This window comes from Colossoma macropomum, unplaced genomic scaffold (genome assembly GCF_904425465.1).
Source record: "Colossoma macropomum unplaced genomic scaffold, Colossoma_macropomum, whole genome shotgun sequence".
NCBI classification, from domain to species: domain Eukaryota; kingdom Metazoa; phylum Chordata; class Actinopteri; order Characiformes; family Serrasalmidae; genus Colossoma; species Colossoma macropomum.
This window is the reverse complement of record NW_023494789.1, coordinates 8,679,254-8,701,552: the sequence shown is the minus strand read 5'-3', so window position 1 is coordinate 8,701,552 and position 22,299 is coordinate 8,679,254. Positions and strand designations below refer to the sequence as shown.

At 39.4% G+C, this 22,299-nt stretch overlaps 1 protein-coding gene across 2 annotated transcripts in view; it reads left to right on the top strand.

The window, feature by feature from the left end:
- The window catches only part of LOC118807863 (methyl-CpG-binding domain protein 5-like), a 58,431-nt gene extending 40,097 nt beyond the window's left edge, over window positions 1–18,334 (top strand). The window contains exons 6-10 of one of the 2 annotated variants that reach the window (XM_036570010.1): window positions 5,286–5,491; window positions 8,418–9,548; window positions 11,215–11,288; window positions 11,690–11,765; window positions 13,284–18,334. In XM_036570010.1, the coding sequence (XP_036425903.1) occupies window positions 5,286–5,491; window positions 8,418–9,548; window positions 11,215–11,288; window positions 11,690–11,765; window positions 13,284–13,361 (1,565 nt within the window). In that variant the 3' untranslated portion in view covers window positions 13,362–18,334. The remainder of the gene's footprint in view (window positions 1–5,285; window positions 5,492–8,417; window positions 9,549–11,214; window positions 11,289–11,689; window positions 11,766–13,283) is intronic. The other variant, XM_036570012.1, reaches the window with a different exon arrangement.
- Window positions 18,335–22,299: the final 3,965 nt, after the last annotated feature.

The following is a 22,299-nucleotide window of genomic DNA, read 5'->3' as shown; positions in this document are numbered from 1 at the left end:
ATATTTCCAAATGCTGTCTTTCTGCTGTACCACTCGGTATTCTACAGTAATAGCAAACCTTCGAGTCATGTGGGATTTCACTGCTGTTGGGAATAGGTGTAGATTTAGTGAGCTAATTTTGGTTTTTTGTTTTGTTTTTTTTTGTTTTGTTTTTTGTTTTTTTTTGCTAATCCTAGATGTCGAAAGTCCTTATTTTAGTTTTGCTGAACTCTTCAAATTCAATTATGTAATAAGTGCTATAATTAGATTTGTATGTGTTTTTTTTCTTCGCAAAACAAGATTCTTTTCAGAACAATAACTAAATAATCATCCAATTTACATCACGTAAACCTTTTCTACTTAAAAACACAAATGCAGTATCAACTGAAAGTTTAGAATCTGCACTTTCGTTAGAACTTCTCGAGTGAAGAATTATTTTTGTAAAACTGCTATTATTGTTGATAACTGCTATTTATGCAGTTAATACTGTGCAACATACTATGTAACTTTGTAAAACAGCAGATAAAATATTTGTTAATGAATTTAGAGTTTTAAGCATCAGTGGTTCATGTAACCGAGGGGGGAAAAGTGTAAAATCAGAAATTGATGGAACTGACTGAGCTGTTGTTGGTACCTTCAAGGTACAGATTTAAAATGCAGAGAGTATGTTTGCTGACTGGTGCATAGCTGTCATTAAAACTTTGTTCTAATTTAATTTGCATTTAATTTGAACTAGACGGGGGGGTGCACTTTTGAGTGCACTTTTTGACTTGGAGTAAACTACTGTAAACTAGGAGAATTAAGACTAAACAATATTAACACCTCCCATCTATAGTAATGGCCCCATGAGATTAGTTATAATCTCTTAAAGTGATGAATGAAATGTAGAAATCAAATATCCTCTTACTCCAGATGTAGTCCACCTGCCAAGAAATATTTAGTGTCTAAAGTTTGCTTTAGCGTTGTACTGGAGCTACAAGCCACCAGTACACCCACTAATTAATACTATGCAAACTAAAAACCCAAATCAACCCTCAGGGCCTTCTAGGCTTTCACACAAATGTTTCCAAATAGGGCAAAATATTTCTGGGAAGTAAAAAAAAATACGTTTGTAATTTGTATTTTATTTTGTAGAATTACCAGGCTTTTAATATTTAAAATCTAAAACTATTGTAATCTTGCATCTCATTTGATTATTAAGTTTTAGTTTAAAATAGAAATGTTAACATTTCGAAGCATCCACTGAAAATTATCCACTCAGGATTTTTTCACCCCACAGTATCTAGGTAGATACAGCCCAACAAGCTTTTCCATTGGCTAGGCCTTCAGGAGTTGGACTAAAGGCCTTATATGTCCTAGTTAACCACCTGTATATCTAGGAAATAACAGAGAAATTAGCTAATCACATTTCGATTTTCAATGTGTGGGACTAATTTTAGGAGAGGAAAATCACTCCTGGCCTTCTGGACCTTCTAGATAGCCAAGCCTTAGTCTAACCAGGTTTCAGTCAGTTGTTAGAGGTGGAAAACAGCACTAGCTCTATGCCAGGACTCTTTAGTAAAAGGCTTTTACAAGCTTCAGATAAGTTATGTCCTTTTAGAACAGCCAACAAATGTTTATGCGCACCTCTCCTAGGGGTGGTAACAGAAATTAGCACTATCATAAAAGTACTTTTCTTCCTTGTTTTTGGCAGAGTTTTGACATTTATGACCCAAAATGAAGGCCTACCTCAAGTAGTCAATGTTCGCTACTGATAAATGTTCACACATTTGCCTCAAACCATGTTAAATTGTGAAGTAATCTCAAATAGACTTGCTGTTACTTATAAAATAGACAAAACTATGTTCCATAGCTAAAAACAGTAGAACCGGTCATCTTCAAACTTGAATTTTACCAATACTTTTGTCAAGTGCAAAAGTGAGGAAGCTAGTATGTCTTAGCTTGGCTTTGGCTGATTTAGGGTGAGGGAGAAATTATATATGTATGTGTGTGTGTGTGTGTGTGTGTGTGTGTGTGTGTATATGTATATATATATATATATATATATATATATATATATATATATATATATATACACACATTTTACCAGACTGTAGCTGTAATGCTTTTTTGAGGGGGAATTCTACCATTCTTTTCAAAAACCATAATTCAGATGTCAAGATATTAACAAAGTCATTCAGAGTGGTTTGATTTGAAATGCTTCTTTGTAGAGAAACTTACCAACTTGGACTTCTTAACAGCTGGTGAAAGGAACCAGGAGTTGCAATATTTATAGTGTAAATATATGATTTTATTCACACTGCATATATTTCTCTACCATGAATGTACCATGTATTCCTGTCAGAACTGCTGTGAACATTTCTAACTCGTCAAGTTTCTCTACAGCAGAGCATTTCACACCAAACCACTCAGGAGGATTTCAGCCTCAAGGATTGAACTATGCAGAAGTTTTGAAAAATCGGTGGACTTCTCCTTGAAGCATCTAGGACCACCCTAAGCTAATTGTGCAATAATTTATAAAACTTAAAACTGCTGAAAATTGTAAAATTGTCTCCTGAAATTTCTAGCTTGGCTAACAGTGAATGAGAACTAGTGAGGACAGGGTAGCATACATGCTGACTGGTCTCAGTTAGTTTTCATTCATTGTTAGAAGCTTTAGACATTTGTGGGTGGAGTTCAACTTTAACCTGTTCAGAGCACAGTTGGGTATTACTCATACATACAGATATTCAGAGAGATACACTCACCTACCGTGCTGTCTGGCAGCCTTTATCCTCTTTATTCAGAGAGAGAGAGAGAGATAGAGCAGCAAGTAAGCATCAGCCAGCCAGACTGCCTGCCTGCCTGAGAGAGGAAGACAGAGGCAGAGAAAGGAAGACACATGCTGAGAGAAAACCAGAGAGAGCACAGCAGACTCTGTGCCATCTGGAGAGCGGAGAGCCAATCACGCCAGCCCTGGCCATAAAGCACTGAGAGCGCCCTCTATGGGGCAGACCCAGTTAATGAGTATTCAGATACAAACATTTGGGGGCAAAAATATGAAAAATATAAAAGAAGAAGAAGAAAAAAAAACCCAGCACTGCAGCTGTGCCTGACATTTTAGACACACACAAAAATGCCACTATGTTGGTGTCACTGTTAGGCTAAGAATGTCCACCACCCAAATCATATCGGTGGTCTGACCATGCTCCCTTTTCATTAATAGATGGAGTACAGGGGGGCTAATAAACTCCTGCAACAGAAGGTCTAACCTTCAAAGTGCACCTACAGTTGTGTGTAAAATTTTGGGCACCCTGGTCAAATAATGTTTTTTAATTTAACATATATTGAGGGGAAAAACATAAAATATGGTATGTACAAAGGTTGTGGCACATTTATTATGTTCTAATAATTCCAATATGTCAAATGCAGATAAATAGACATTGTGCACTAAAATTTGCATAATTAAGTTTAACTGAATAGGATGTGTAAACCTACTTTCACATAGACAATATGTAATTTGACTGGGAGTCTAGCAGCAGTTTGGGTCTGTGTACTTTTCATTTTGCTCATTTTCTAATGAGCAGCACTGCTACCATGTTAATATTGAATGTAAGTGACTGTTTATACAGAATACAGGTCATAAAGCGCTGTCCACACTGATGAGCAGGAAGCGTCACGCTGTTGCCATGAAACAGACTTGTGTTTGACAGCAGAACATAATATAATTGAATGGAACATTGTCTCCCCGTCAGACGTTTGTTGTCTGAGAGTTGTATGATTAGTAAAGTAAGTCTCTTAGATTTTCCATTATGGAGAGGTTGAAATACTCTTGTGCAGTAAACTTTAACTGTTACTTTACCCAGATAGCAAACATATATCAGTCCGATGGCTCGATAAGGTTGGCACCCCACTGACTGTATACCACTGCTGGTCCACCCTCAATCCACCCAGGTTATTGTCCTGCCTACAAGGTCTAAGTAGTTTCTAATCTCCTCAGATTTTAAATGCACATAGTCTTTTTTATTTTGAAAAAATAAACTTGGACAAACAACACAAACAACTGAGAGAAAAAAGTTAATATAAAATGCTTTTGAAAATGTTGTCACTGACACCTTGCTAGATTAAAATGATTTACTAAACAAGTTTATAAAGGATAACTAAAGAGAGAAATTAAGGAAAAATACGTAAATTGAACTGTGAGTAGAAAAGCGATCAAAAGTGGCTTTTTCTCTAATACTCTGCTTAACCACCAGTGGGCCGCCCGGAAAACGCTAGTGGGCCGCTAGCTTTGCCGTCAGCGGGCCTACAGTGGCCCTCTGTTCCCTTGCTATCTGGGTACATGTGTACATTTAGGCCATTCGTCCACCTTACTGTCAAAAACAGGAACTGCTCTGAAAGGGGAATAAACAGAACTTACGGTTCTGGTTCTAATTAATTTTCCACCCACTTGAGAGACTGAAACCATCATGACAACCATGATGACAATTTAATTTACTTTTTGGTCATTTTGTATCATTCCAAAGCATCTGATCTGGCTAATTTGCCAACTTAGCTTGCTTACTAGTTGAACTTATTGGCAGACATGAAATGATATACTGCGCTGTTCTGCACACTCACAAAACCATTTGCATTTACTCAGAATCATGTCTGGAGTCAACCTAAGTTTATATTTTTCTCTGTTGGGTGTGGAAATACAAGCAAAAACACTCAATCTGTGAAGGATAGCATACATGCTAATAGCGTTAGCATTAGCTTCCTAGCTATCTCAGGTCACCTGAACTATTAACAAAGTAATAATTCTAGAAATAGCGATCAACACATCAACATACTGTTGTGGTTTACATTCTGGCGCTCTCACTGGTCATGTAATAGTGCCTGGTGAAATCACCTGGAACAGTACAGAATTCGCTAAATTGTCAACAGCTTCAGCTGCATGTGTTACCGAGGACAGGAGAGATTGTGCAGTGGAGAAACACCTTTAGAATCCCGTTGAAGGGTGATCATATGGATTATAGCGAGTTATGTGCCACTTATGCAGTTAGATTGGAAGAAATTGGACTTATAGAGTGAAATGAGCCAACACCGTGATATATGAAATCATTTTGGATGACCCTTCTGACAGTAATTCCTAATTACTCATTAGTGTTTCAAGTATAATTTCTCTGTAGAGAAGCAGATGGTAAAAATGATCATCCTGACTTTGACCTGGTAAACCAGTAATGAATCCCAGCAACTGGGAGCTCTCTGTGTTATTCTGCTGCCTGTATGTCTATACATTGTAACAATTATCCATTTAAACCTGTTCCTTCTGGTCTTCCTCACAGGTGACGCTTCATCACTGAACTGCGGGATGGGCAATATGATGGGCGGCGCAGGACAAATGTACCAGCAGCATCAGCTGCACCCAGCACTACAGGGCGTACATAGGGTCTCCCCATACCAGGGCCAGGGGCACCCCTACTCAGAAACGCCCTTTCCAGAAAATAACGCCCCCAACTCCAACATGACCTGTCTGTACCAGGACTACCAGGTGAGCTCCTTAACCAGAACTCTGAAACATTGCCTGTGTTGCCTGTGTAAGAGTGCTATCAGCTCTACCATCCATATCCTGTAAAGCCAGGCATACACTGTGCGATTCTAGAAATCTTGTTCTTTGGTGATGCTGTACGTTTGAATTGCCCACCGTGTACAGACAAAGCCTGCGATTTATATGCTCACATTATACGAAAACACTCGGTCCGACTGACATGACTCAACATGGGTGCTCACACTGCACGTGAAACGCAGCCCCTACAGACGCTCTGCCTACAATAAAGGTGTTTTATTCAAAACAACACGCTGCGCTTACGATGTCCTGATCAAAACACTGGCTGAATCTCAGATGGCCCCCTGCTCCATACATAGTGCACCACATATTAAAATAGTTGCTCCTGCACCCATAAAGTGCATCACATGTTGAATAAATAGCCTTCTGAGATTCAGCCATGTGTGCACAGTTCCATAGTGGACAAACAGTGCACTATTTTGGTGTAAAAGCCAGATTCAGCCATTGACAAACTGCTACAACAGCTTTAGTAACTTGTGCCGCCGAAGCTGAAGAGCAGCCGGTCTACAGGCAGCTCTACAAAGACAAAAAAACCCTGTTTTTATTTATACCTCGCAATTGAACTCAGTCAAATGGAGCAAAGTTGGCATATACGGACGCTGGTGCCGCAGATGTGGACTTTTTTGCCTCCATGTAGGAGCGGTGGTTGTGATTGTGTGTGGTTTTGGGTGCAACTTTGAGAAATCAGTTCGTGAGGCTGCTCACGCTGTGAGATGAGCGATCAAAATATCTGACATGTCAGAAATCCATCCGATCGTCCGACTGCTCAATCGGAGCTCCTTTGGGCAGTTAATCGGGCATCGTTTCCCCTCTCACACTGCAAGGCGATGGCCAATGAAGCTGAAATTCGGCACGAACATGAAATTCAGTCGGCTCTGACCAAATCAGGCTGAAAAATGGGCTAAAATCATACAGTGTACGTCTGGCTTAAGACATTAAAGGAGAAAGCAGATCAGCAGTCTGACTCTGAAGTTTGGTGCTCTTTTTGTCCCACTGTACAGCAGTTTTTGAATTAAAGGTATGTAGGGAAAGAGTCGGCCATGCTATGTTAATGTTAAAGGTTTAGAATGTAGTTTTAGAACCAAAGCTGCAAAACCAGACTTTTTTCATATATCGTAGCTGTGATGTCACATCTAGGACTGCAACAACGAATCAACTTCATTGATAATGCCGGTAATAAAAAATGTTGCCAACTAATCTTGCTATCAGTTAACTGCCAAGAAAGAGGGAAAACACATATGATGAAGACTTCAGTGCAGGTTATGCGCGACTAAAAGGGAACACTTCAATTTAATATTAAAAAAAATGAGGCTATTGAAATTGGGCACATTCGACTTTATTCAATTTTATCCCAAATAAATTTGACGATAGATTCTGGGCCTGGGTCAGAAAAGGACTCTCAAATTATTACACATTTATTGAAAAGGGAACCTTAATGAGTTTTGATTCTTTGCAGACGAAACATGGTTTGGAACGAAGTGACTTACAGACGTCTCAAAGTCCGACACTACTTTAATCAAAATGCGGACAAAGCTTTAAAGACAAGTGAAGCAGGAATTTTGAAAGTATTTTTGTCGGCATGTAAATTGGAGGTGTATAATAAAGTTATTTTTAGACTGTATAAAGATTTTCTTCAGGCAGAATCTGAAAATACAATTTATGTTGAAGAGAAATAGGAAATGGAGGGGAATATGTTAATTACAGAAGATAAACAGCACAGAATTTGCCAACCACAAAGGAAATTAACCCGTTCAGCCATGTGGAGAGAATTTGCTTGGAAAAATACTTTGCGCTTTTTTAATCACACCGTTGCAAAAACAACATTTAGGTATTGACACAGGATGCTGGAGACACTGAGGGGAAAATGATGCTGACCATTTTCATGTTTTTTGGGTTGTGGGGCTCTTGCTCCCTTTGGAAGGAGATATATAAAAATAGAAGCTTGTTTGGAAAGGATATTCCTCTCAAATGTGATGCTGTATATTTAGGTAACATTATTTCGAGGTGTCTCACAGCAAGGATAAGAAATTGGCTCTCCTACTTTTAGTAGCTAGTAAAAAGTCTATTACTAGAAAACATATGAATCCAGAGCCACCTACTGTGAATGAATGAATGGATGGATATAATAGATGATATTTACATAAAAGCTCTCCGCTTCCCTTAATATGCAAAAGGAATTGTTTTACCGTATATGGGCAAAATGGATTAGGTATGCAAAACCCATAAGGCCTTTTTTTTCCTTGCAGAACTGTACAATGTGTTAAGGTGTAATGTGCAGTTATGTTCTGCTGTAAATAGTTTTGTTCTAAAGCAGTATTTATTATTTTTTATTTCCAAAATACTGGAAAAGCTGTGTCATCGACTGGGCTTTGTGCACTGAGGATTTCATTGTATACTCATTTGTCTATACGTTAAGGTAGCATTGATGCAATTTTTTCAACTTATTTCTGTGAAACTAAACAGCTATTTTATAATAAATATATAAATGTGAAAAATCATCAAAAAACACTTTCTGGTAATATGTGTGAAACTGAGCTCACCTTTGTCAGCAGCATAACTGTCTCACGGGAGAATCTAGAGAAACACAGAATTCATGGCAGAAAATGACAAAAGCTCATTATGGCGAGTAACTGATAAAACCATAGTCAGAAGATAAAAACTGTGTCTCGGTTTTCTACAAGCTCTGTTTTGTTCTGGCAGCAACATAAACACACTTTTAGTACATAAAACCACATAAACATTAGAGGGAAAAATTAAAATAAGAAAAATTTAAAACATCCGCAATGCACCGTCCAGCAAATTACTTAAATCCTAATGACTTTAACCTTTGGTGACCCCACCTTTGTTCCAGGGTTGCATGCCTGACAGCACCCCTGTTTCTCATACACAGATGAGTTCTCAGCCTGGCATGACTTCGCTTCCTACCGAGACGGGAATGTTCCAGGACGGTCAGCAGGAGCTCCCGGGTCAGAGCGAGGTCACTATGGCAGGAGCCACGGGAAGTCAAGGGTCAGAGAGATTGCCGGGGGGCGGCGGTGCTGAAGCGGTAGATGCAATCTATCGGGCAGTGGTAGACGCTGCAAGCAAAGGCATGCAAGTGACCATCACCACGACGGTGAGCAGCAGCACGCAGGCCAGCCCCGTCCCTGCGCTCAGTGCCATGACCGCCTTCACCGCCTCCATTGGCGAGCCTCACAGCTTGCCGCATGCTGTCAACGCAGTCATCCATGGTCCCAGGGGGTCCGAGGGTCCGGAGGTGCTGACCAGACCCCCGCCGCCTCCATCGCGAGCCGGCCGAACCCGCAGGAGTTCTGAGCAGGGCAAGAGCACGCCGGAGAGCACGGAAACGCACGAGTACTTTCGCTCGCCCCGCCGGCAGTGGGAAGAGCCCGGTCACGCCCAGTGGAGGGGGGAAGAGTTTCTGGAATGTTCCACACAGGTGCGGAGCAGCCCATGTGGCGATGGGGGTGATCGAGCAGGTGCCATGGCAACAACCCCGCAGTCCCGTGACCCACCTGAGCCACAGGGTGACGATACTGGGAACTTCCGCTACAACCATTGCACCCGCACGCCGGTCAACTTCAAGGAGCGACTGGAGCAGACAGTGGAGCGCTGTGCCCATGTCAACGGTGGCCTGCCCCCTTCTGGCCGCGGCGGTGGCTACGGTGAACCGCTGACGGGGGACGACCAGTCACCAGGATCCTCCACTAGCCTAGAGGGACCGCTGCTGAAGGACTACGCTCACTTCAATGGGCACTTTAATGGGCACTGCGCACCGAGCCCCTCCGACACCAAGAGCCTGAGCAGTGAGGAGGAGCTGCGGCACCCGGACTCGCCCTCCGCCGACCTGCTGCCCTACCGGTCCAGAGGCTTCATGGGCGAGCTCGTTTGGCCAATCAAAGGCTTCCCTCCCTGGCCCAACAAACTGGTGGGGGAGGAGCACGGGCACAATCCCAGCATGCAGCTGTCTGACCAGGCCAAGGTGAGATGAACAGAGTGGCTCATCTGGAACTCCATGTAGGGAAGCTAATGATGAAATAAATTAGTGTGATCTGGTTTGCGTAGTGCAGCTGGCCTTATACTCGCTTATATTACTGAGTTCTTTATTAGCATTGTTAGCATTATAGTTTGAAGTATTTCTGTCGAAGGAAGGTTAATTATGAAATAAGCTAGCATGATTTGCCTTTTGTAATTCTGTTAGCCACACAGCTTCATTCTTCACTAGTGTTATTAGCGTTATAGTTTGAAGTATTCTTTTCAAGCAATGCTAATCATGAAACATGAATTATATTGTTCCTACTTCATTAGCAATGCATTCTGTGCTAGTTAAATTTTTTTTGAGGAAAGCTAAGATAAGGTAACGTTATCCGGTTGTCGTAGTTCAGCTCGCTGTATGCTAGTTTTTATATCTCCATTCTTTATTAGCATTGTTAGAAGTCTAGTTTGAGGTACTCCTTTCAAGAAATGTTAGCATGAGCTGGCTAGCATAGTGCAGCTGGCCTTATTCTAGCTTATCATCGCAGCCATATCAGAACCATCTTTATATTTCTACATTATTTGAGCACAACAGCTGCCCTTTACAATGGCAGTTTATGACCAATAAACCAGTAGAAATGGTTCAAAATTACTTGGAATATATTTGGTTTACAGTAATGCTTTAATTTAACTTTTCTCCTGTAAAATAAAAAAAAAAAATGAAGCGGCAGTTTTTTTGTTGTTTCGGCAGTGATGATGTTATAATGCTTTGTTCTTTATTAACATTGTTAGCTGTCTATTATGAAGTATAATACCGAGTATAAACTATAAGAACACTAAGTATTCTCTCAGATTATGAATTTACACTGCTTCATTTTTTATTAGCATTATTAGAATTCTAGCTTGAAGTATACCTTTCAAGGAAGGCTAATAATGGAGTTACCGTGATCTGGTTTGCACAGTATTGCTGACCTTATATGAGGTTCTGCTTAGTCATTCTTTATTAGCATTGTTAGAGCACTTTCATTATGAAGGATTCCCTTCAGGCTCGTGGCCTGTAATCTAGAGAAATTGAGGGCAGGTGTCATGCACTTTTTAAGGTAAATATACACAAAGCAAAGCTGGTATATTTTGCCTGTACGTTGCACATGGCAAGTTGGTTACACTCACTGTCATTATTTCATATGTATTATACCAGGGGTTCCCAATCGCCTGGGGACTCCATGCCCCTCAAATTTTAGCGTAATCATTACTTTACACTCCTGACCCAGCTGACGAGGAGCTTGTTAATTGGTCAATGAGTTGAGTCAGATGTGCTAGAACAGAAAAAAAAGCACAAAATCATGCATATTTTATAGTTGCTTTACTTTTTGCACATTTTATAGTTTTGTTTTAATGCTTTTATAATCTGTTCCATCTTCAAAGAAAAAGCATGTGACGCCTCACCTGATCTGTTGGTTTTGGATTTTTCTTTTCTCAATTTATTGTTTAATTATTAGTTGCCTTATTAATGTAACGAATTATTATAATGGGTAAATGCTCTATGACAATACTACCTGTATGGAATTTAAAATGACTTCATAGGATTGGGGATATTATTGCACGATAATGGGATTGAGATTCTGGGGGAAAAAAATGATAAAATGTAACTCGGAAAACATTTTGTCACTTAGGTGGAGCCTGAGAAGCTGAAAACACTAACACAGGACCTGGAGGCGCTGGACAGAGCCGCCAAAAGGAACAGAATGTAAGCATCTCTTTGGTGTGTCTGCATAGAAATAGTCAGAGTTCTCTTTATTATGACCAAGTCTGCCGTAAACAAAACCCTTGAAGTTAACTTAAATGGCTGGCAAACAGCTCAGACCAAACCTGCAGTGAAGCCAGTTCTTGGCCTACGTTCCAAGCTCTAAATATTGCTGCTCATTTGCGAGAGAAAGATTTCTGTGGACTATAGCTCAGTGAGAGTTTGGATTAGGGGCCATCTGCTGGTGGAGAACAGAACTACAACAGCTCAGTGGCCTGCAGATTCACTTCCAACACCCAGCATGAAATCAGTCTTGTTTCGGCAGGTTTGCCTCTGCTTGATGCGCCAGTCTTTTTTGCAGCTTGGCGGGTGAATGTTAAGTTTGTATCTCTTTTCTCTCACAGAGCTGGGAAGTTGAATAATCATTTAGAAGCTGCTATCCAGGAAGCCATGAGTGAGCTGGACAAGATGTCAGGCACTGTGAGTAACTTAAATGCTCCATCATATTCGCCAAGCTGCGAATTCTGATCATCTTTGTATTTTTATATATAAATATAATAAATATGCAATAAATATACCTTTTAGGCATTGTTTTCCTTTTATTGTTTAATCATGAAAACACTACGCACTATTATTAAAACATTTTTATGGCATTTTGTCATAAAAATTCTAGCATAAATCCAACTAAGTAAACATTATCACAAGTACAAACAAAATAGACATACTTAGATACTCTAGTAAGATTGTACAGGAAATTTATGTTTCTGTGGTAAGACATGTTGATGTGCCAAGTGAAGATGAGCTAAGCACTCAAAGTTAACTTTTGGAAAATACATTTAGACACCAGTGGATGAGATTTGACTAAATGTTGAAATGAATATATTTCTGTTTTGACATTTTTATGATTACAATTCAAGAGAAATTGTGTTATAGAGTTTATCTAAAAATCTGAAAAATGAAGATAGGACAGTCGTCTCTTTTGTATTTAAGATATTTGACAGTTTGAAACTGAGAACTGACAAGTGACAGTCATATCGGTAATTGAAGCACTTTTGAAACCACTGGAATTTGTTCACCTTTCAACTGTTATAAGGCAGGACAAGTTTAGAAATGAATCAATCCCCCCAGCTGAAAGGGGGTCTGAACGCATTATGCTGCATAAAACATTTGTAATGTTTGGAACCTGAAAACTAAGCACTGTTGTGCACTCTTGACATTAAAATACGATGAATATCAGAAACTGTTATGCTTTCCAGGTATTTTGACTTATTTGTTTAAAAATACATGTTGCTTGGTGTATCACAGTCAGGAGGTCAGTCAAGTTGGCATTTTTAAGACCATTTAAAACCAATCATTATAAATGGATGTCATTCTAAAAATACTGCCCATCATTTGTGTCATATCTGCTAAAAGGCCTATTCTGGGTCAGATCTCCATATTGAGTGCTTGGACCCCGCTGGTTGCCACTTGCAGCCGCGTTTGATGACTGTTCCTGAGCATCTCCTAGATTTTTTTCCATAGAAATCAGTGTGTTAGAAAATACAGGATGGATTTTATATGAAAACTAATTTGTAGCTGCTCTTCTTGGTTGCAGTGAGTTATGTTATGCATTTTGCATCTTCTGATCAAAAGTTATTGAAGAAACCTGAATATGCAAGTATGAAACCAACTGTACTACTTAGTTTTAACTACTAACATCAGTGATAGCTCATTTTACCATTAAGTTAATCTGGCAAGTTAACGTTACTGTAGCTGAAGTCAGGTACATTTCATGTAGCAAGAAACAAGATTAAAATTAAAATTTAAAAATTGTAAAAAGTTTTCAGATTTACACAATGTTTAATTAGTGTTTATCATTCAAAACAGAATTTTGTAGAAGGATGAGCGTGTGCACATATGCATATAAAATTCTATCAGTTCAAATCTGCTTCTGTGACAGTTTTCATAAAGATCAGGCCCTCATTTTTATGTGTTTTTATTATTTTTTTTTTTTCCCAGGTACATCCGATGTCCTCGAGAGAGCGAGAACGGCAGGTGAAGCTGCCCAAACCCAAGAGGAGGAAAATCTCCAGATAACAGAGAGAGAAACCAGTGACCAGAGCAGTATCCAGCCTCAGAGCTACTCAAACACACACGCATCCTCTCTCGTTCTCTCTCTCTCTGTTCAACTCCGACCTGGTGCTATGCTCTAGCAGACGGCTCGTCAAGGCCCCGCCCTCACAAAGTGACTGACAGGTGCTGGATAAGCCAATCAGAAATGGTGGCGATTTGACTACAACTCACTGAAGAACTATTTTTTTCTAGAATACAAAGAAAATAACAAAAAAAGAAGAAAAAAATACTGCATTTAAAGAATAGACAGTCCAAATATTTCTGATACATTTTCAATGTGTATATAGACAATACAGAAATTTCATGGTGAAATCTTGGGAAGAAAATGTAAATATTGTACGATAATGCCATGTACAAGCAGACTCAATGCATACTTTATCTTCAGTTGTACAAAAAAAAAAAACGACAACAAATCAAAGCAGAAAACATCTACCAGTGTGTTGGTTTCTATTCAGTTCTTGGCCCATAAGGCCACGTGTGAATAGGATGAATAAGAAGAGTCAGTCAGATACTTTTATGTGCTTCTGTTGGAGTGTGTGCGTGTTTTTGTTTGTGCGTGTGTGTGTGTGTGTGTGTAGCTGCGACGGGTAGGCATGGAGTTGAAACCCTGATCAATGTCATCCGCTCACACCATGGCAGTAAGTGTGCGTGTGAGAGAACAGACGTTTGCAGCTCTGTGTGTGTCGAAGAGTGGACTTCACCAACCGAAAAGGGGCATGAAACACCGCAGGTCTGACTTCTCTGGTTGTGGTCTTCCTCCACTGAACACTACCAGTCCACATGTGGCTGATATCCATTTCTCATCTTTTATCATATTCATATTCAGTGCTGGAGGATTTTATAGTCTTCTGATGTTGCTTTATTTCTAGTGATTTGTGAGATTTGTAACTGGCCGCTAATCTAATTTGACTGTCCGAGCTCCGGCCACAGATGTGTTCTTTCGTAGCTACTGTTGCAGTCCAATTCAAATGCAGTTCAAACCTAATGAGAAGTTGCCATACTCAGTTTCATTTTTGTGCAAATCTGGAAATTCAGAGCATGTTTAAGGGCCAATATCTTGTAAAATTCCTCACTTTTTTGAAATGTGAGTTTAATGTAACATGTAAACCCTGTAGAGTTTCACTGTTCATTCACCAGCTCATATATAGAGAATAAGCTACAAAAAACAGCCTGTTTTTGAATTCATTGGTTTTGTAATGTCAACCAAACAAACACATTTAAATATATATGGCTATTCGGTCTACAGCATTTTAGCCCCACCGAATAATGCTGAAATTTTGGAATGTTTTAGCCTAATGTTTTGGACAACTTTTTGAATGAGGCACAATAGAGGACAGCCAATTAGAACAGAAATTATCTATATATGCCAGCCCAAAATTCAGTTAAAGAGAGGTTGGAAAATGATCATGTAAAAATTGAATAATGGGTCCTTTTGGAGCATAAAGCCCTGAAATGTCATAGGTGGACGTAAGGGTAGAAAATAAATAAATAGATAAATAAAAGAAAGAAAGTAAAATATAAGACAACTGTAGAATATGGGCCCTTTAATTCCAACTTATATATTTTTTTGTATGCGTATGAAAGGTCACACTTTAAGGATAGATTAGATGTAGTATTTTTGTGTCTTACGGTAATATTCGACTGATTTCTACATAATTAAATTATTAAAGATATAAACAGTCATGGAGTGGTTTGATGTGAGTCAGAATTGTTTACAGTGGTGGTGATAGGAACCAGATGTCTAAATCGTTTAATGCACAGAAAGTTCTTACACTAAATGGTTACAAATATGCTGCCTTGTGTCAGAAATTTTTTTTATGATAGCTTTTTGAAGGTTTTTCCTAAAACATATTTTTTCATCTATTAATGGCAGAGAGGTGCGTGCAGGGGAGTGTCAAAATAGTCCCCAGTGAAAACTTAGATTTACCACTACAGACATTACACATAAAAACTGACATATGTAGGTTCGTTGGTCATTTTGAATGGTAAATAAAATGGCTGTTTTTTCATTGTAGACAACGTGACCTCTGGTTCCTGTCACCACCACTGCAAAGAAATCACCCTTTAACATCAACCTCTGAATGACGTTTGCATCTCAATAATTGAATTATGCAGAAATTGTGCAGAATCAATGTAATACCCCTTTAATTGAGGCTACATTAACACAGTGTATTTGTTGTCATCTCCAGCTTAGACCCCTTTTACGCCTGGTCACTTCACGCATCTTGAGCATCAGAATTATATATCGGGATAGGACCAAGCCACATAAAAATGCAAATGTAAACGCATCCAATTGCTTAAACCACTTCAAGAGGTGGTCTGAGATGCAATGCAAATGCATCTGTCTCTCCATTCGACAACCAAAACCCCTCCCAGTACAGTCAAAAGTCCCCATGCAGTACCTCACTGGGCACGTGATCCACGTCTTCGAAGAACATAATCATGGTTTGGGACCGGATGAAATGAAATGCTTATTAGCATTTCTGCAGACAAAGAGGCTAAATGGATAAACGATTGCTAATTGGTTGCCGCGTGACGAGTGGATTTGCATATTCCATCCCACACAGCAGTCGGATTTCAGTCTGACTCACCTGAGACGCATTTGACTACCAAGTGTAAATGCATGTGGCTAAACTCTTATCAGGGTACAATCCAAATACTACTCCCATGAAGAGACCAGGTGTGAACGGGGTCTTAAGTTCGATTGGACACCATATCATGTGTGCAGCCTTACATAATGACTCTAAGCTCTGGCTTAACACTCTGTAAACTTTGGGACAGCTACGAAAAAATGCATTTGTGCGCAGAGACTGGCTTCAGTTATTCCATTGAATCATGGAATAGATGGACTCCCATGACCCAACCTCCAAATCCAATCCGTCTTCATTTCACTAAGGCACGTTTGACCCGAAACAGACTGACAGCGTCATCAAGGGAGAGAGAGAGGTTCAATTTGCAGTTAGGGGCCTTATATTTTCTTTTGTTATAAATTATTTATGTACAGTATTCTGTATTTATTTTAGCTGTTCAATTGTACTTGGCAATAATACAACCCTGAGCGAATGCTCGGTAAAGCCTTACATGTGTATGTATAAAGCCTATATCTTATATGTATCGCTCTTGTTCAAGAGATACAGCCTTGATATTCAGTATTATTCATTTAACAGATACCTATATTTTCTGCCCTGTTTATTTAATGTCTGTGGTGTTTTGTGGCACACGGCTTGTTGTTGTATAACACTGTTACGTCTTTCTGTTGCGCCGAGCGCGGAGTCGGAGGAGGAAACGGACAAACGGTCTGATGAAATACTGAAATCTTGTACAGACTCAGGGAGACCTGTCAGCCGTTCAGATTTCAGTTCTATGAGGAGAGGGCTATGATTTGTGGTTTAAGAGGTATACAGTTTTGATTTTGGTTTTTATGGCTGTTTTTTTTTATTTTTTTTATTTTTTTTTCCTTTCTTTTTTTCTATGTATGGAATATCACTGACTGCTGGTCGTAAATGTAAATGAGAGATTATTAGCCTAAAAGGCTAAAGAGGCCTGTAGGATTTACCTTTTTTACCCCTAAGTTAGCCTTTTTATACTGTAGGTTCAAATCTTAAGCTTAACTATTGAAAAGAAAGGTGTTGTTGTAATAGGGCAAGTTTGCCAACACTGTAGGGATGTGCAAGAATGAAGTGACTGACCTGAGAACTGTTAACACTACAGAGAACAGAAATCTCACTAAAAACACTAATAAGTATTTGTAGTCCTTGAAACAGGCTAACTAGGTTAGCTTATTAACTTTGACATAAGATTAGCCTAGCAAACTAATGACAAATTAGGCAGATTTAAGGAAAAGTTTAGTCAAAAAAATGCTAATGTTGCTAACTGTGAGGGAAAAGTGATTAGCAGCTAACATTGTCATGCTAATTCATGTCCACCAGCTTCCTTTCAGCGTTAGCGATATTAGCATGTTTTGTCAAGCTTTTCATGTATGAATACACATCATTTGTAAGTTGATAATGATGTGATACACGTATCACGAGGCCTACAGTAGACAATTTAGCGTTTGTTGCTGCTGATCAGTTGCAGTGATCAGCTGTCAGAGACTTTAATGCTAGCGTTTTGTTAGCCTCCTCATTTTATTGTATTCCGTTGCTCCCCATTTTGTTTCTGCCATTGTTTTATCTTTCTTTATAGGAAATTCACTACTAAAGTATTGAGTGCAATATAACAGAATATGGATCTGAAAAGCAGCCATGTTGTGTCATCTGAATGTCCTTTACGTTTTCCTCATGCAAATGTACACGAACGTCAAGCGAGTTGGAACCTTCTCAGTGTCTGTTGACGCAGTCTGTGGCACAGTTCAACGGTCAATGCCCTGCTTTTCCTCAGCCTAGTCCACTCTAACTTCTTTAAGACGCTTTGCTAACCGCTCCTGACCCTTAAGTCTGTCCTGCGCATGTCCCCGGTTTCTGGTGAAGTCCACTCTGCGCTCAGTGCCATGGCATGGAGCTCAGAACACACCCTGTTCAACTCCCCTACACTCTGACTCGCAATGTTTCAAGGTCAAAAACATTTTTCTTTTGTGTTCAGATGGTCAATGTTGTCCAGAACTTTCTGCTTATGTATGTTTGCTCATATCTTTCATTTCTGATTTTCTTGTGTTTTTTTTGTATCTTTCTTTCTTTCTTTTTGGGCCTCTTTGCTTGCTCTTTATCTGATTGGTATGACCAAGCTTTGCGTCGTCAGTATCAGAGGTTTTAATTTTTTCCCCCCAACATGTAACTAAGTATATATTTTCTCACCAATATATACTTTACGGCCATTGACTTTGTAAAGTATGTTGTGCACTTGATTTCATTCGTTTCAGATAGCTTTGATGCGGAGGTTAGGAATAGTTTGTTGAAGTCCATAATTTCTTATTGCTTTTTGTTTGTTTTGTTTTTTTGTTTTTGATTTGTTTGGTTTTTTTTGTAGATTTTTATGGGTTGTCCTGAACAGCAGTTTTGTAAATATTGTGAACATTACAGGTCATACTGTGATGTAACATTGAAATAATGTTGCACCGATGTTTCAATTAAAAACTGATCACTCATACTTGAAATTCTTGTTGATTTTTAAATGTTTTTTTTCCCTTAAAGTTTGTATCATTTTCATTTCTTTCAGGCATTTTTCTCAGTGTAGCAATGAGTAGGGATGGAATTAAAACACAGCAGAAATCCATCTGGGTCAAATCGAAATGTCACAAATTGATGTTCTCCTTGGACTGGAACCATGGACCCCAACAGATTTTGTCCATTAATACAGTCCGACGGTTCAGATGTTGGACACGTTGGACAAATTATGGCAGCATCATGTTTGATCAGAGCAGCGGGTCTTCTACAGTCTCATGTGGCTTTTTGTTTTTAGCAATCTGCTGAGCTACTGAATAAGAAGGCCTTTGCACTTACTCCAATATTATGGCCGAGATTGCGTTACTAATTCTTGCGCCTTTATATTTTGGTGATGTGATCAGGATGCTTTGTAACCAGAAGCTGCTTTAGCTTGTGATGGCTTCAAGGCCACATTTGCTAGCACTTTAAGACAGTTGATGCATTTAGTTTATTAGGACTCTCTTACCCTAAACAAGCTGCTGCTTGATGGACGTGAACACGTTAGATGACCATAAAGGTCCAAAAAGCAAATGTGAGGCTGTTTTTCACAGTCCTCAAAGATCCATAAGAACAGTTACATACATCTGATGGTTATTGTTCCGAGTAAAATCCAATTCAAGGTAGTTGAATTGGTTCTAGTTCTAAAATATGTGCTTAGGTATTTGGCTGTTTCAAATTTTATCCTTGGTATACTGGATAGTTAGAATAAGCAAGTGATTAATATTTAAGCGTAGCGAGTGATGGGGTAGTGAAATTGTAGGTAATCTTTGTTTGGGATGTACAATGTAGTGCAGGCCATCCCCACGGTCACGTTTTATTTATTAATAAAATGGTGACCACCTGGCACATGACAGGCCCCACTTTCAGAACCAGTGGCTTAAGCCATGCTTTACACTCCTACATATGGGAAAACACAGGGACTTTAGTGCCAGAGACCTGAAAAATGTAATGTGCTTCAGTACAAGGTAAATTTAACTGGACTGAATCAGATCGGCTCAGACCTGAATCAAATCTAATTGGATTATTTGTTTAACTGTATTGTTTTTATATTGTATCATAAGCCATGCATATAGGTTCACGTTGTATCATTTGAATGAGCAAGATGCACAACCCTATTAGTGATACATGGCAAATAGAAGGATTATTTTAATCCCATAGTGCTCTACAACTTCACTGATGTGATTAATCAAAGGAGGCCAGATGAGGTCATCCGTTGTATTTTCCAGCACTTGTATTCTATTAAATTCTGCCCTCTAGTGGTTCAGTTCTGCCAGAGACATACAAAAATGGTGCTGATAAGGAAATAAACAAAGATACACCGATCAGGCATAACATTACGACCACCTCCTTGTTTCTGAGCTCATTGTCCATTTTATCAGCTCCACTTACTATATAGGTGCACTTTGTAGTTCTACAGTTACAGACTGTAGTCCATCTGTTTCTCTCCATACTTTGTTAGCCCCCTTTTACCCTGTTCTTCAGTGGTCAGGACCCCCATGGACCCTCACAGAGCAGGTACTATTTGGGTGGTGGGTCATTCTCAGTACTGCAGTTTTTAAACACTTCAGTGTCACTGCTGGACTGAGAATAGTCCATAACCAAAAATATCCAGTCAATATTGTCCCACATGATGATGCTGCCCACAGGACACTATTGGCTGGATGTTTTTGGTTCTCAGTCCAGCAGTGATACTGAGGTGTTTAAAAACTCCAGCAGCACTGCTGTGTCTGATCCACTCAGACCAGCGCAACGCACACTAACACACCACCACCACCACAGTCAGTGTTACTGCAGTGCCGAGAATGATCCACCTCCCAAATAATACACGCTCTATGGTGGTCCTGTGGGGGTCCTGACCACTGAAGAACAGAGTGAAAGAGGGCTATCAAAGTATGCAGAGAAACAGGACTACAGTCTGTAAGTAGAGCTGATAAAATGGACAATGAGTGCACAAATGAGGAGATGTACTTAATGAAGTCGGTTAATGAAGAGGGTTATATGCTTCACTCCATATGGAGTGGACAGGCTGATGGAGTTGGGGGTTGGAAGGAGACTGGGGGCTTATATAGAACACGTCTGAAGTCTTTCAGAATGTGTCCAATAGCCAACGTTTGGAAAATATCTGATATTCCTTGTAGGGGTGGGTGATATGAAAAATATCACGATGCTTTAATACATTTTCACGATATGCATCACAATATATAGTTTGGAAGAGACAAAAAAAAGAGTGCCGCGTTTAAAAAATATCAAAAACTAAGAATGCAGTGATTTATATTCAGGCTGCACTGCACTAAATCCAATTAAACAGGATTAATTATGATCTCTTTGTAATGGAACATGCAGTTCTTCAGTGTATATAAAGGCACATTTTCATTGAGACCTACTTTCACAGAAAGCACAAGGATTTCTCATTTCTAAGTGCACAGGAACACGTTCAAAATTACTGGTTCATATTGCTTGGCAAGCTGTATCCCCCACCCCTAATTTATTTATTTATTTATTTATTTGTTTACTGGAAATCATTTCCCCCCCAGTTTCCACGCATCATAAATAACCAGGCTCAGCTGGCACATTAAGACATGCCCACACAAAAAAGAATGAAATCTTTCCAAATTTCCCAATTTTTTATGGTCCTCAGTTCATAATGCTAACTTCTTTTCCCCATAAGGGTCACATTCAAGTAAAGACTCAACCCACACTTAAAATCTAGGGGTGTGTATCTCTAAATGTGTGTCTCTTGTGCCCATCCGTGATGAAGGATAGATTCTAGAGCTGGTTTAAAGTGGCTAACCAGAGGCTGTGTCCAAAACCACATACTGATACTTTACCTGTATACTAATGAATACACTACTGATGGTGCTGTACTATTTTGGCCGCATCCAAAACCACATACTACCAAACTTAAAGGGGAACTTCGCTGATTTTTCAAAAACTCTATATAATTAAATGGTTGAGATGTAAACAATGTCATTCAGAGTGGTTTGCTGTGAAATGCTCCGTTCTAGATAAACTTGCCAAGTCAGAATTGTTCACAGTGGAGGTGATAGGAACCAGACGTCCACCTCTAAAGCCTCCCTCACAGAAAGTTATCACATGAAGTGGTTAGATATACGCTGCCTGATGTCTGACACATTGGGCCTCATTCACCAACCATTCTTAAGAAGCAATTTCTACTTAAAACCCACTTACGCAGTTTTCACAAAGATTCTGACACTCACCGGTGTTTTCTTATTGGGGATTTGTTCTTAGGTAAGAACAGAATCTGCGCAAAGGTGTGAACAGTTCTAGAACACGTCACAAATCTGACGTAGACTTTTTCTTAAGACCTTTCTCAAGAACAGGCCCATTGTTTTACAGTAATTTTGTGATAAAGTTTTGGCCTAAAATGTCCTGTTAATCCATTTATTTTAATCCATTCATGGTGGAGAGGTACATGCAGGGCATTGCATTTCAGATTTATGACTATTTTACCATCATCAACATTACAAAGTCCCATGAAGGCTCACTGGTAGATTTGGATAGTAAATATAATGGTTATATGTGTGTTGTAGACATGGAGACCCCTGGTTCCTATCACGACCCCTGTTAAGAAACCAGAGTCTGAAAGATTCTCTACAGTGAACCGTCTCACATCAAACCACTCTGAATGACTGGAGGACTAAATTGTTCAGAAATTTTGAATATTTGGTGGAATTCCCCTTTAACAGTGTGTCAGGATAGACCGCTATTAGTTCATTAGTATAGTCTACTATAATAGTGCA